Source organism: Lithobates pipiens, unplaced genomic scaffold, assembly GCF_037356315.1.
Source record: "Lithobates pipiens isolate NorthernLeopardFrog02 unplaced genomic scaffold, aLitPip1_a1.2 Scaffold_8, whole genome shotgun sequence".
Lineage (NCBI taxonomy): Eukaryota > Metazoa > Chordata > Amphibia > Anura > Ranidae > Lithobates > Lithobates pipiens.
Genome location: NW_027507903.1, coordinates 519868935 through 519883704, shown reverse-complemented (window position 1 = coordinate 519883704; position 14770 = coordinate 519868935). Strand labels below are relative to the sequence as shown.

Genomic DNA, 14770 nt, shown 5'->3' with positions numbered 1-14770 from the left:
GTTTACTGCTGGACTCCATGGAAGCAAGAGTTTTTCTCCCTTCGGACAAGCTGCAGAAATAGAAAACAAGGAGAGGGATTTTGCTCTTCTGTTTTTGTGAGTAGTTTTCTTTTGTACCCTTTTTAATAAATATTATCCAAAGGATAATGCACAAGGCTGGTGCACCCTTCTTTTTGTATTTTTTATTTTTTTTTCCTATTCCTGATTTCTAGGGTTCCCCATTCTTGAGGGCAGCAAGGCCTGGGTCCTTATATAACTGACTGGTGGGTCACTTGTGCACAGGAGTGTCTTTTTGTATGTATTTTTTGACAAGCTGCAGACTCTGAGCCACGGAAAAACTATTGATGAACCGCAGGTGGTCGTTGCTGCGCTTTTGCATGCGTGTTGTGGGCTTGATGGTGGCCTCCTTCGAGTCAGTAGCGTAGGCCCAGTTTCACACCAGTCTTTCAGAAGGAGATTTTGACAAAATGGGACAAATTTCCGTTATCCCAGGATCAACAGATTCGGATGAGCCAGTCAGTCAGGGACTCCCTGCTCTGGTGACTGAGGTTCCCGGCACTTTGGTCCGGGAAGTCATTCTTACCTCTACATTGGACTGTGATCACAACAGACGCCAGCCTGACCGGCTGGGGCGGGGTACTGGGAGTACAGTTGACCCAGGGACTCTGGTCAGGGGAGGAATCCAAGTTGCCAATTAATTTGCTGGAACTCTGAGCAATCAGACTATGCCTCTCCACATGGTTGTTGAGACTATGAGGGAGTCTGATCAGGATCCAGTCAGACAATGCCACAGCAGTGGCATATGTCTACCATTAAGGAGGAACAAGAAGCTCAACTGTAGCGCGGGAGGTCGCTCACATCCTTCAGTGGGCAGAGCAAGATGTACCGGCCTTGTCGACCATGTACATCCCAGGAGTAGAAAACTGGCAGGTGAACTACCCAAGTCGTCAGATGCTGGACCCAGGAGAATTGTCGTTTCATCCGCTACTGTGCCTGCGGTGGGGCACACCAGGCATGGATCTTCTGGCCTCCCGTCTCAATCAGAAGGTGCCAAGATTCGCATCCAGGACAAGAGATCCTTGGACAGGTGCGTCAGTCGCACTGGTGGCTCCATGGGGTCAGTACCGACTGATCTATGACTTTCCTCCACTAAAACTGTTACCACGTCTGCTCCGCAGAATGGAGGCCGAGCGGATTCCAGTAATACTGATTGTCCCAGATTGGCATTGGCGTCCCTGGCACGCCGACCTAGTATGCCTGGTTACGGATGCTCCCTGGTGACTGCCGTTGCGAGAGGACCTTCTGTGTCAAGGTCCGGTTCTCCATCCTGCTTTACCTTCGCTGGCTTTAACGGCATGGCTGTCGGACTTGGTGATTTCAACTATGTTGAGAGCACGACAATTTTCTTCTCGGAAGATATACCATTGTACCTGGAAGGCCTACATCTCCATGTGTGAGGTGATGGGGTGGTGTCCGTGCACCTGTTGCGTTTCCAGGATCCTGCTGTTCCTACAGCGAGAAGTAGACCAAAGCACCATTAAGGGACAAATATTGGCCTTGGCTGTTTTTTTTTCCCAACGACCCCGGGCGTCTCACTCTTTAGTGAGCACTTTTATTCAAGGGGTCTGGCATGTAGTCCCTCTGGTGCTTCCACCTTTACCCCTGTGGGATCTAAACCTGGTGCTCTTGGCGCTATTGAAATTCCCTTACTGACTTTCTCAGAAAGTGGTCGTCCTAGTGGCCATTACATTGGCCAGGAGGGTTTCGGAGCTGGTGGCCTTGTCTTGCAAGTTGCCCTATCTGGTTATCCATAAAGATAAGGTGGTGTTGCGTCTGCAACCTTTTTTTTTCTGCCGAAGGTGGTTTCGGCGTTTCCCATCAATGAAGACATTGTGTTACCATCTCTGTGTCCTAAATCGACACATCCTAAAGAAGTGGCCCTTTATTCCCTGGACGTGGTCAGGGCTCTAAGGGTGTATTTGTCTGCCACAGCTCCCTTTTGGAAGTCACTCAGTTCCTTTTGGTAGCTGGTCCGCTGAAAAGTATGGCGGTCTCGTCGGCCACCATTTCTAGGTGGATCAGACAGATTGTGGTACAAGCCTATGCCTTGAAGGGGCAGGTGCCTCCCTTTCCTGTCACGGTCCATTCTGCCAGGGCAATTGGAACCTCTTGGGCTTTCCGACATCAAGTGTCATCCACTCAAGCGTGTAAGGCCGCGACTTGGTTGTCCGTTCACACTTTTACCAAATTCTACAAAGTGGATGTAAGCGCATCGTCTGATGCCTGCTTTGGCCACAAAGTTTTGCAGGCGGCCATGTAATGTTGCAATTCTACACTCCCCTTTTCTGTATTTTAAAGAAAATACAGTTGCTTTTGAGTGTAATGCATTGTTGACCGCAAGTTCTGATGCGGCTAAATAAGGTGGTGACTCCCCTGTTAGGGAGCACTTCTGGTTGTGGGTGAAGTTAAATCCCACAGACACTCCAAAACCCTTTTGGAAAGCCATCCCAGAATAGTGGAGGCTGTCATAACTGAAGAGCAGGTGGGGCCAGCTCCATGTTAATGACCACGTATTTTTGTTTTACTATTGCCTTTAAAACATACACAATGGAGCAAGTCAGATGACAATAACAGTACATACAGTATATATGCATATATGGGAATTGCAAACATAACATTGTTGTAGTTTCATACAACCAAAAAAATGCATACATCCAGAACTTCATAGCGTCAGAGAAAAGCAAAACTGCCTTCCATCTGATTGTAGTGTTGATTTTAAGGTTTGCCTGAAATACCAGGCCAAGAAAATTGCAATTCCACGTCAAAACGCAGGGGGGGGGGGGGGCGAAGTGCTGCAAGCTCATTATGACCAGGTTCTGTTCTAAAGGCCTAATAGGTTTACACGCTAATTGAAAGGATCTAGCATTTAAAGGAAAGAAAAGCAAAAGAGCAGAAAAAAAAAAGAAAAATCCCAGAAAAGATGGAATAAGAGAAAAAAGAAGAGATAAAGATGGAGGTCTCAGGGAGCAGGGGATTAGGGTTCTCAAATTGACATGAGGAGGTTGACTGTGGTTTTTTTAACGGAATGTCCAGCAAGTTTGGTCAGATGTTAACATATCTTGGCCATATTGTGTATTCCTTTCCTTGCTCATCTCTGCCATTTAAACAGAAGAACCCGCCCAACCTGAACATTCCTCTTTTGGGGCTAAGGCTGTGATGGCATGCATAGCCAATTGATCTGATCAGAGTTGAGTTTTATGCATAATGGAAGACACTACACCCCCAAAAGACTTTACTTGGTCTCTGTATATTTTTTGCCATCAGTTTAGAAAGCAATTTTAGGCTGGGCAGTTTAATGCTTATTTGCATTCAGGGCTGGAAGACTAAGATCTACTTTTTAGTGACCGTGAATTGTCTTTCAAGCTACTGAGAAAAATCACATCACATCAGCTCTGCTTTGCAAAATAAACTCGGCTTTGATCCTTGAGTAATAAAACTCTTTATGCAGCCTTTCAGCACAGTTTTGTCCTTATGAATAATTGAGAGGCTTGAAATTTCCCGGTGCAGTTAAATACCTCTCTTGTAACAGTTAGATTATACTTGCGTCTGGCTGGCAGCATTGTCTCGTCATTATTAGCTGTGTCGAGTCTTGACGACATCATGAGCATTCTCAGTTTAAATCGTAAAGAAGTGTTCGTACTAAAGATTCGTCCACGAACCAGTCTGGAGTTCTAGAAATAGACAGTCACCTCAGTTCACCTGTAAATAATCTCCGTGCTTAGCATCTGGGATACAGCATCTTCTACAAGGAATGTGAAATTGATAGCGAATTCAAAGCTGCCCTGCATAGCCATTGTGTGGATATGAAGATGTATGATAAAAGCTAGAACAAATGATTCTCGGGATTCAGTGATTACAATACTCTTTTAATCAGCCTTTGCTGACCCCAATATCAGTACTGCTAAATACTTGGCTAGAAAGTTTTACTTTTGGTGTTAAGCCACCTCAGGCACCAAACAAAAATCTTAAACTACGGGTCTCAAGAATGGACTGTTTTTATTGTCTCATAATTTCTGTTTGAGTTGCAGACCTTTAAATGGATGGGGCTTTGCGTCTTTATTTGTAACTAGTAATGTGTATTGTTAAATGTTCCTATAACGGTTCATAATAATTGTATATATTATATGGGGTATTTATGCTTTGTGCAAACACATAGGATAGCCAAATGCAGGCAGTTGCCCCCCCAAAAATAGCGGTAATAAGAGAACTGCCTGTACACATTTTTAAATTTGCACCAGCGGAGCCTGTCCAAGTTTATTCTCTATGGTATTTTTTTCTTTTCTTTTTTTTTTTTTGCCTTCTCCATGAAGAATAATCCTTGTGTTCTCATTGGTATAGAACAGCCTTTCTAAACTTTTTTTAGCCCAAAGAAACACCCTAAATATTTTTCAGGTCTCTTACCAAAACAAATTCATTGGAGTCAATGGACCCTTGGTGATCTGCAAGGATAATGCAACCCTGACAGATAAAAAGAAAATTGGTGTCATGCTGCTGACTGCCAAGTGTTTTAGGTCATGGAACTATGCAGGCACCAGCCAACAGGAAGGTCAATCAGCCACAGCCCAAGGAACCTCTAGAGCAGGGATTTGTAATTAGCGGACCTCCAGCTGTTGCAAAACCACAAGTCCCATCATACCTCTGTCTCTGGGTGTCATGCTTGTGGCTGTCAGTCTTGCTATGCCTCATGGGAATTGTAGTTCTGCAACAGCTGGAGGTCCACTAATTGCATATCCCTGCTCTAGAGGAACCCTGGTTGAGAATTGCTGATATAGAATGCTGGAAATGCTCTGCGTACCAGCTTTGATGACTGAAAAAGTCATTCTAGTGCAGTAGCTGTTGCTGCCAGAGATCCAGTGAGCCTCTAACTTCTGGTGTGCTCTGCCTATGCTGCAGTCTTGTCAGTTAGCGTTCTTGGCTATCCATAAAGCCTACAGCAAATTTCCCCCTCTGTTATAGTGATGGCGGTGTTTTGTAGTCCTAAAGGTTTTGAAAAATGGATGCCACAGCTGGCACCAAGTCTGTCATTCAAATGAATGACCATATATGATCGTACTCTTGTAAACACTGATGTTTCTTTGCATCAGCATTTACCTGCACATGTGCGTAAAATGTATTTCACATACAGTAGGCTACAGTATGGCTACATATGGCTTTTTGCCTGAACGACAGGCTGTATGCACAAGTTGTGGCTCCCCCTGAACAAGCAAGTGCCAGGGAATGTTTTATGTTGTGCATAAAAAACTTCCTACAGTTATCCATATGTGTAAATCTTAAGGCCTCATGCTTGCTGGGCATTTAGCCCCTGTGTGTTTAAATCCTGGTGCTTTCGTTACCCCAGGTGGCAAAGGTGCAGCGTCCAGCCCCATTGCCTGCAAACTGTGTTTATGATATACTTTTCAGCTGGACACTGTACTGAGTGGTACATGTGTTTGGGACCTTATGCTTTCAGGAGCATAAGCCTAGGACAAGGGTAGTCTACATTCCAGGCATGTCCCTATAGGGTCTTTAAATAGGAGTATTGTACGGTGCAGCAGAACTTTATTTTTTTTCTACAGTGATTTATTGTGCAGGATATCACACTGGTACACTCACTGACACAACCATGACCTACACTGGGTTATATGTCTGATTTTATTTACTACAGCAGTGATCTCTAAACAACTGCCTTCCAGCTGTTGTAGAAGTAAATGTCCCATGAGGCACTTTAAAACCCTGACATTCACAGACATGACTAGGCATGATGGGAATTATAGTTCCTTAACTGGAGGCCATTGTTTGGAATCCCCAGTCCTACAGCATAGCTGCCATATCTAACCCATGAAAGTGAAAGCCAGTATAAGGTAAAGGATGTATAATGTATGTGAGCTTTGGTTGAAATAAAGTTGCTGCTGACGTTTTGAACATGAGCTTGGAAGGCAATGCTTAGTAGTGATAGGAAAGTGGTATATGAGAGATGCTTCTTGGCATATTTAAAAAAAAACGAGAAAAAAAAACTAAACTAAACTCTCTTTTCTCCAGGTGAGGGCAGTCATAACTATAAAAGGCAATTATCACTTATCATGGTGTACTGCAGTTAATAAATTAATGGGTCTCCAGGTTAGTTTTTTTTTATCGTTTGTCTGCTGTTGCGCCTGATTACTGAAGAGGCAACAGAGGCAACCTGATGGTGTAAATGTGGTTTGTGCCTCCGACTCCCAAGATGGTTTCTCATTAATATAGAATACAAATTAATAAGACCATCTGAAAGATCAGCATTTTTTTCTGGATTTAGGAGGATGGACTACTAGTAAAAATTCCAGCAAGGGTAGTCTTATTGTCCAAAATTGAGATGTTTGGATCCACAGGGCCCAACAAACGCTGCATCTATAGTATATGCAGGCATATAAAGGTCTCTTATTTTAATTTCTGAATTCACTTAAGCTTGTTCTAGATTTTCAGGAAACATCGTGGGACGCTGGACCACTTTGTAAAGCTCTACAAGCAGAAGTGGCTCTTTTCTTTATTTTAAGTGAATGGCAAGCAAAGAACAGCATTACCTTTCCAAAGTAGTGAATTCACTCTCTGGGGGCCCATTCACATTTTATATAGCGTTCCTGCTCGTGATTTTCAAGAGATTCCACGTGCCGCACATCGGGCAGCCCATTCACTTGAATAGGCTGCTCTATGCACATTTGTCACCAAAAAGGAAGCTCCTGCTCCTTTTTTGGGCAACAAGTTTCATGCAATTTTTAAAGGCATGCTTTGCTGTCATTGTAGCGCAATTCTGACGCATGACAATCGTGGCAAAATCTTGCCGCGTTTGGGGTGCCAGTTACAATGAATGGCACCTAGCGTTTGCCATGCAATTTGGAATTGAGGGGATTCCAAATTGTCAAATGTAAATTGAGCCTTATAGGTTCACCAGTGGACTCCTGGGTCTAACTAGTGTCTTTTTCTATGGGAAATATTCTTTCACAAAGAACCAAATATATAAACCAGATTCTTGCTGTCGTTTGGGCACATCCTAGGCAATTATATCTGGAAGCCAAGAGTGTCTAGGATGGTTTTCTTTAGCATGAATATTTCACAGCATTTGTAAGGACTTCATTAAAATTTAGTAATAGGAAGTGAAGTGGCAGCCACTGTTTGACAAGTTCCTTTTTTAATCACGAAGTGCTCAAACACATTTCAGAAAAAACCCTCTTTAACATACCATCCATCTAAAAGCAATATGCAGTTGCGTTTTAAGTCAAATCTATGATAGCAAATTGTTATCTTATTATTTTTAAGTACTCAATTTAGCTTCCCCTGTGCAGTTCAGCTGACAGGTTTTAAACTTTTGCTTTTTGTACTCATTTGCTAACTACATAATTGGCTTTGCATGCTGTTTTTTCCGGGAGAGTTTTCAAAAGTATCAGTGTAGATGTTTGTTTCTTTCACTCACGGTCTAACCTGACTTCCTTTTTGTGGATCTGTCGGATTTGTTTTTGTACAGAGTATGTCTCACATTTATTGTGTTAAAAACCAATATTCCCATTATCTGTTGTAGCCCTCAAGAGATCAATAAAGATGAACTAGAGAGCAGCAGCATGCGATGTGGCAGGAGACTTACGAAGGATGGAGATGTAAGATCATGAAAACACCTAGTTTTGCTTTTTCCAAGTAACACGTGTTTATGTGCAATTGCTCCTCTTATAGATATTCTTTTTCTCTTACACAATTAGCCTGTGGGGGTTTTGGTTTTCTTTGTGGTTCATAAAGAAGATTTCAACAATGCTTTAATGGCTGTATATTAAAGATGACATTTTAATTGAACACTTTAGATATTTTAAAGGCATGGCATTGCAGCTTTTTTCAGAAAACTCATGTAATGCATAGGTCTGAATGGGATCGAAAATATTTTTGGGGAAAAAGGCGTAAAACGGTTTATAAAACCGCAAACTGACTAGTTTTTCATATTGGTGATTGTAACCTTTTCTTTGGAGAAACTATTTATCTCTTTTAGATCTGTGAATTAATAAATGTGGGCATGTAACTTTTAAACAATGTAACATGTATCCTCTTACTGTAAAATGCGTTTAAAATTGTTGAAACATAAAGAAATATTCAATTGGTGACTTCACTTTTGTAATCTAAAGAAACTTGGCCATACATGGATCAATTTTTATGCAACCAGCCTTTTGGGTTCTTCCTGATCAGCATTTAATGCCGCTGGTTGAACGAAAAAATAAGATAATGTATGGGCTGCCTAAGTTGGTTTCCAAATAACTGTGATCAATGTTATACCCTATTATTAAAGGGGTTGTAAACCCTCGGTTTTTCCCCTTAATGTAGTCTTTGCATTAAGGTGAAAACCTTTCTGCAGCCCCCCCCCCCAGAGCCCAACTTTTTACATGCCTGAAACCGTTTCGTTCCATCGACGGGGATGAACACAGCAGCTCCAGCCGCGGTTTCTGGAGCTCATTGGATAGATAGCAGAGCAGCCATTGGCTCCCACTGCTGTCAATCAAATCCAGTGACGTGGGAGCCAGGGGGCGGGGCCGAGTCCTGCTGTCTGTCTCAGTGACGCAGCAGCAGGTCTCGGAAACCTCTGATGTCAGACGCCAGGGATGTGTAGGAAATATGGTAATGCATTTTCCGCCTCAAATACATTCCTATGCCCCCTTCACACCCCTTGTGTCTGTCCTCCAAGTGGTTCCCACGCTGTCAGTTCTCTGACCACTCAGTTTCTGTGCCTTCTGCAGTAGGCTGGGCAATGTTATCTGTACATGTGGCCTTTCCTCTGAGTTCGGGGCATGTGACCTGTATTCTGATTGCACAAAGCTTGAGTTTGGCAGCTGATTTCAGCCAATGATTTTCTCTGAAATCATCTGATTGGCTGGGGCCAATCACACACAGAGTTATGGGTTTACAAAAACCCAAAACTCCTGCTCTGTGAACAGCAATCTGTCTGTTTACTTATATTGTACTTACATTACACATTGTTAGTGAAGCACTGACCCCCGAAGGAGCGGCTGGTTATTTTTTGGGCTTACCATTACCTTCACCTCCTGTGTGTCTAGGGGTTTCCCAAGGTAGATGGCCCAATGAACTGCAGAGGCTGACACTGGATCCACTTTATGGATTTTTATTTGCAAAATTTGAACAGTGTCTATCAGTAGGGAATATAGGGTATGGGTAGGAAAGCTCAGGTACTCTTGGAACTGCTGACACGTGAATGTCTGTCTCTATGCTATACAGGGAATAGGCATTCACAACTGGATATTACTTCTAACGGATAAATCCCCTTTTGGTGAATTTAGTAACCGGAAGGTGATTCAGATAAAGCAAAGTCTCTGCCACAGACTTGGTAGTAGAATTTTAGAACGAAAAGTCTCTCACAGACTTGGTTGTAACTGAAGGATGAAATTGGAGAACTCTCATACAGTACCAGTATCTTGCAGCCGGTCCGGCGATACCGTACAAGTATGGATTCACCTGGTGTCCTTTCCAGCTTAGCTTCCAGGCTCTTGCTGAGCAGCCAGCCTTGTGCGTGGCCCTCTTCTGAAGAGTCCTCCCCTGGTTAAGTTTTCAGTTGCTGGGCGCCTCCAAAACCTAGACGCACTGGACCACCTTGGAACCCTCCTTCCAGTTACTGTGCCTCGGGCTAGCCAGCCCCGAGACTTCGGAAACGGATGGATCCGCACCCCAGGCCATGAGTGACCTCAGTACCTTAAGTACCCTCTCTCAGAATACACACCAAGACAATGCACCTACTGATTGGCTCCGAGAGAGATTGGCACCCAATACGTCCAACCAGACTGTGTTCCAATGCCTGCCAAAGGTGACACCCACACCTATGGCCAAGCACAACACAATACAGTCCAGCCAAACTGATACTGAGACCATAATTTACTACAATTAACCCTAAAACCCAACTATGGTCTTAGGAACATTTAAATTGACAAAACATAGTGTGGGCTCCTCAGGAGCCCGTTGCTACATTAGGTACACAACCCCTGGATTGCCCCTAGATGTTAACCTCTTTCCTCAGTGTCATTAGTACAGTGACTGTGTACAGTATTGGCACTAATCAGTGTCACTATTGATGTCAGTTTCAGCACATCTCTCAGCTAGTGTCAATTGTCTGCCACACTATCACAGTCCCACTAGAAGTTGCTGAACACTGCCATTATCAGTATAGTATCATAGCTGCATAAATTCCAATGTATATATACTATAACTTTTGCACAAACAAATTTAATATACACTTATTAGGATTTTTTTTTTTTACTAAAGACATGTAGCAGAATACATTCTGGCCTAAAATTATGAAGAAATGAAGATAGCTTTATTGGATATATTTTATAACAAACTAGATGAAATATATATATTTTCCTACATATTCAAAATTTCAAAGTTTTGGGCTTTTTATATCGTATCACAAAAACTAAAAACCCCAGTGGTGTTTAAATACCACCAAGAAAGCTCTATTTGTGTGAAAAAATGTAATTTTGTGTACAGTGTTCCATGACCTTGCAGTCGCCAGTTAAAATAACGCAGTGCCGAATAGCAAACAGTGCTCTGGTCATGAAGGGAGTAAAACCTTCCGGAGTTAAAGTAGTTAAAGAAAATTACCCAGACTGCATCAAAAACATAATCCTTTCTTTGGAAGCTGGTAGAAAATGTACAGACTGAAAAGGACATGCTGTCTGACTTTATCGTCTGTATTTATGGCTCACTTATCAGAATATCGAATATATGAAGATAATAAATGGACAACACATAGATCAGCTGCCAAAAATAGGTCACTTGTACTACATGTACTGCTTGTATATATTGATTGGACTCAAGGGCATAACAGGTTGACAGTAAAAGAGTGTTTACATGCGGGTACATCATCCTGACATGTGCATAGATGATGAAATGCTTCTGCCATGGATAATGACTAAATTCCATTCATGAATGCTTATTCTTTTCTCGTAATGTGGAAGTAAATTGCACTTCTTAAAAAAAAAAGTCAATACATAACTGATTATGTAGGCAATTTTCTGCTTTTTAAACTCCTGTCCACCTTTTTCATTGTAATTGTGCTGTCTCTAAAGACCTCAACACGAATGCATAAAGCTTGATTGCACAGATTGTGCAATATAGTTAGGGTTCCATTTCTGCAATGCATACATACAGTGTATACAGTGTAGAAACTGTAGCATTCAAGAGGGCATCCGGACGCTAGGTATTTTAGCCTGTTGATGTTTGACAGGCTGCTGGCAGCAAGCCCTAAACTGTACAGCCCCAAAACACCAGGTCACATCAACCACACCACACTTGTGCTTGAGTCCTAAAGCTTAGCTGACCATCACCGATTTGTATGTTACATAGAAGAGAGACTTCTCTAGCAATTGTATGTAAAGACCCTAAAACACAGAATCCGTTCCTTAAAAGTCCTGTACTTTATCTATGCACACACACACAGTGTGTGTGTTTTTAATATTTTTATAATATTAAAAAGTATGATAAAATACATGTTAGTACAGCAAATATCCCAAATAACCCAATACTTATAACTTGGTGTACATACAGTTCTCAGCATAAATGAGTATACCACTTTTGAAAAGTATTTTAATCCAGGGGTCAGAAACCTTTTTCCACTTAAGGGCTGAATTCAATGTATGTGACTGAATGGAGGGCCACATTCACCTGCTAATGAAGATGATAATCCAGACCCCTTTACATTACACAGCCCCCTCCCCATGTTATGCTTTAAAACTGCGCACACTCGTGGAATAGCAACAAATTATGGTACTTAGAAATCTCCATAAGCAACACTTCTACAAACATTTCTACAGGTTACCAGTTTAGAGTTAGAGGCGGTCTTTTGCTAGAATTATTGCTCTCACTCTAACACTTGTGGAGATATGTCACATATGTGGTTTGAACACTTTTTTACATTTGCAGTCACGACTCATGCATTCGCTTCTGTACGCAAGCACGGAGAGATGGGGTGCTTTTTCTTATTTTATTTTTACGCTGTCCCTTTTAAAAAAAAAAAAAGAAAAATTCTGATCGCTTGCTGTCAGAAAGAATGTTAACATCCCTTATGACAGTAATGGGCAGTGACAGGTACTCTTTATGGAGGGATTTGGGGTACCCCAAATCCCTCCTTTGCACTTAAAAGTATTCAAACCCTGGTTTTGAATGCTGTCATATTTTTTAATTTTGCGCCTAGAAGTCTTTTGGAAACCAGAAGTTATGTCATGACATTGCTTCCGGTTTACTAGATCCAAGACCTGATCAAAGCCAATTGAGGCTTTGTTGAGGTCTCTGGCCAGCCGGCGGACATGCCAGTTGCTTGGGTCTGCCAGTGGGACAAGAGAGCCCGGGCAAGCCCGGAAGGAGGGTGGACGCTCCCTTCCATTGCTTGGGATAAAAGCTTAGCGACTTCTTAGCCGCATTGGGTATTATCCCAAGAAAGTCGACCAGAGTTAAAATGTCCGGGTGCATGTGAATTCATCATTTTCATAGACAATGAATTCATAGACATCTGTGTCCATTTTTTAGGAAAAATCTCCTTAACCGTGTGATATTTCTTGCACCTACAGGTAAGCCTTAATCTAGGCTTACCTGTAGGTTATCTAGTCAGACACCAATTGTGCAAGTTTTCCCACTTAAAAAGATGAGAGAGGCCTGTATTTGTCATAATAGGTATACCTCAACTATGAGAGACAAAATGTGGAAACAAATGCAGACAATCACATTGTCTGATTTTTGAAAGAATTTATTTGCAAATTATGGTGGAAAATAAGTATTTTGTCAATATCAAAAGTTAATCTTAATTTGTTATATATCGTTTTTTTGGCAATGATGGAGGTCAAACATTTTCTGTAAGTCTTCACAAGGTTGTCGCACACTGTTGCTGGTATGTTGGCCCATTCCTCCATGCAGATCTCCTCTAGAGCAGTTATGTTTTGGGGCTATTGCTGGGCAACACAGACTTTCAAGTCCCTCCAAAGGTTTTCTATGGGGTTGAGATCTGGAGACTGGCTAGGCCACTCCAGGACCTTGAAATGTTTCTTACAAAGCCACTCCTTCGTTGCCCGGGCAGTGTGTTTGGGATCATTGTCATGCTGAAAGACCCAGACACTTTTCTTCTTCAATGCCCTTGCTGATGGGAGGAGGTTTGCACTCAAAATCTCACCATACATGACCCCATTCATTCTTGTACACAGATCAGTCGTCCTGTTCCCTTTGCATAGAAACGGCCTCAAAGCATAATGTTGCCACCCCCATACTCCACAGTAGGTATGGTGTTCTTTGGTTGCAACTCAGCATTCTCTCTCCTCCAAACACAATGAGTTGTTTCTACCAAACAGTTCTACTTTGGTTCTCCTCTTCTGCATCATCCAAATGCTCTCGAGCAATCCGCAGACGGGCCCGAACTTGTACTGGCTTAAGCAGGGACACGTCTGGCATTGCAGGATCTGAGTCCCTGGCGGTGTAGTGTTACTGATGGTAGCCTTTGTTATGATGGTCCCAGATTTCTGCAGATCATTCACTAGGCCCCCCCGTGTGGTTCTGGGATTTTTTTCTCACCGTTCTTGTGATCATTTTGTCCCCACGGGGTGAGATCTTGCATGGAGCCCCAGATTGAGGGAGCTTGTCAGTGGTCTTGTATGTCTTCCATTTTCTAATTATTGCTCCCACAGTTGATTTATTCACACCAAGCTGCTTGCCTATACAATTTCAAATCTACAATTTTGTTTCTGGTGTCCTTCGACAGCTCTTTGGTCTTCACCATAGTGGAGTTTGGAGTGTGACTGTTTGAGGTTGTGGACAGGTGTCTTTTTTTATACTGATAACAAGTCCAACAGGTACCATTAATACAGGTAATGAGTGGAGGACAGAGGAGCCTCTTAAAGAAGATGCAGGTCTGTGAGAGCCAGAAATCTTGCTTGTTTGTAGGTGACCAAATACTTATTTTCCACCATAAATTGCAAATAAATTACTTCAATCGGACAATGTGATTGTCTGGATTTGTTTCCACATTTTCTCTCATAGTTTAGGTATACCTATGGTAATTACAGGCCTCATCTTTTCAATTGGTGGCTGACTAAATACTTTTTTGCCCCACGGTAAAAGCTCCTGCACTCACAGTTCAGCATAAAGATAATTCCAGTAACTTGGCAGTCAACATAGTGCCTCACTGCATTTAGTTTCCCATTCAGTAGCGTATTACATTTACCTTGTGAGATGGATCATAAACACAATTTCTGAACTATTTCTAAAGTGCATGGAAATCTGAGGATTAGAAGATACCAGTATTTATCAATTATGTTTCTGATTTCCTGTTATTGTCTGTTATAATGTAATAATGTAAAATTTAGCTGGATCCTGATCACTTTTATTAGATGTATTGAATATTTTTTTTTTTTCCCCCATGGCTGCTTCATCACTTTGATATGCTTTCCTTAGCATGTTGTTTTTTTTTTTTTTTTTAACTACTATATCTTCTTTAACCACTTCAGCTCCGGACCAATAAACACCTTAAGGACCAGAGGTCTTTTTGCAATTTCGCACTGCGCTGCTTTAACTGGTAATTGCGCGGTCATGCAATATTGCACCCAAACGAAATTTGCGTCCTTTTCTTCCCACAAATAGAGCTTTCTTTTGATGGTATTTGATTGCCTCTGCGATTTTTTTTTTTTTGCGATATAAATGGAAAAAGAGCGAAAATTTTGAAAAAAAAAGATAT

The 14770-nt window shown here is 42.0% G+C and overlaps 1 protein-coding gene across 1 annotated transcript in view; it reads left to right on the top strand.

Moving 5' to 3' along the window:
• Window positions 1-14770, top strand: part of GMCL1 (germ cell-less 1, spermatogenesis associated) — a 209386-nt gene that overhangs the window by 161427 nt on the left and 33189 nt on the right. Inside the window, exon 12 of the mRNA XM_077469455.1 lies at window positions 7589-7664. Within this exon, the coding sequence (XP_077325581.1) occupies window positions 7589-7664 (76 nt within the window). The remainder of the gene's footprint in view (window positions 1-7588; window positions 7665-14770) is intronic.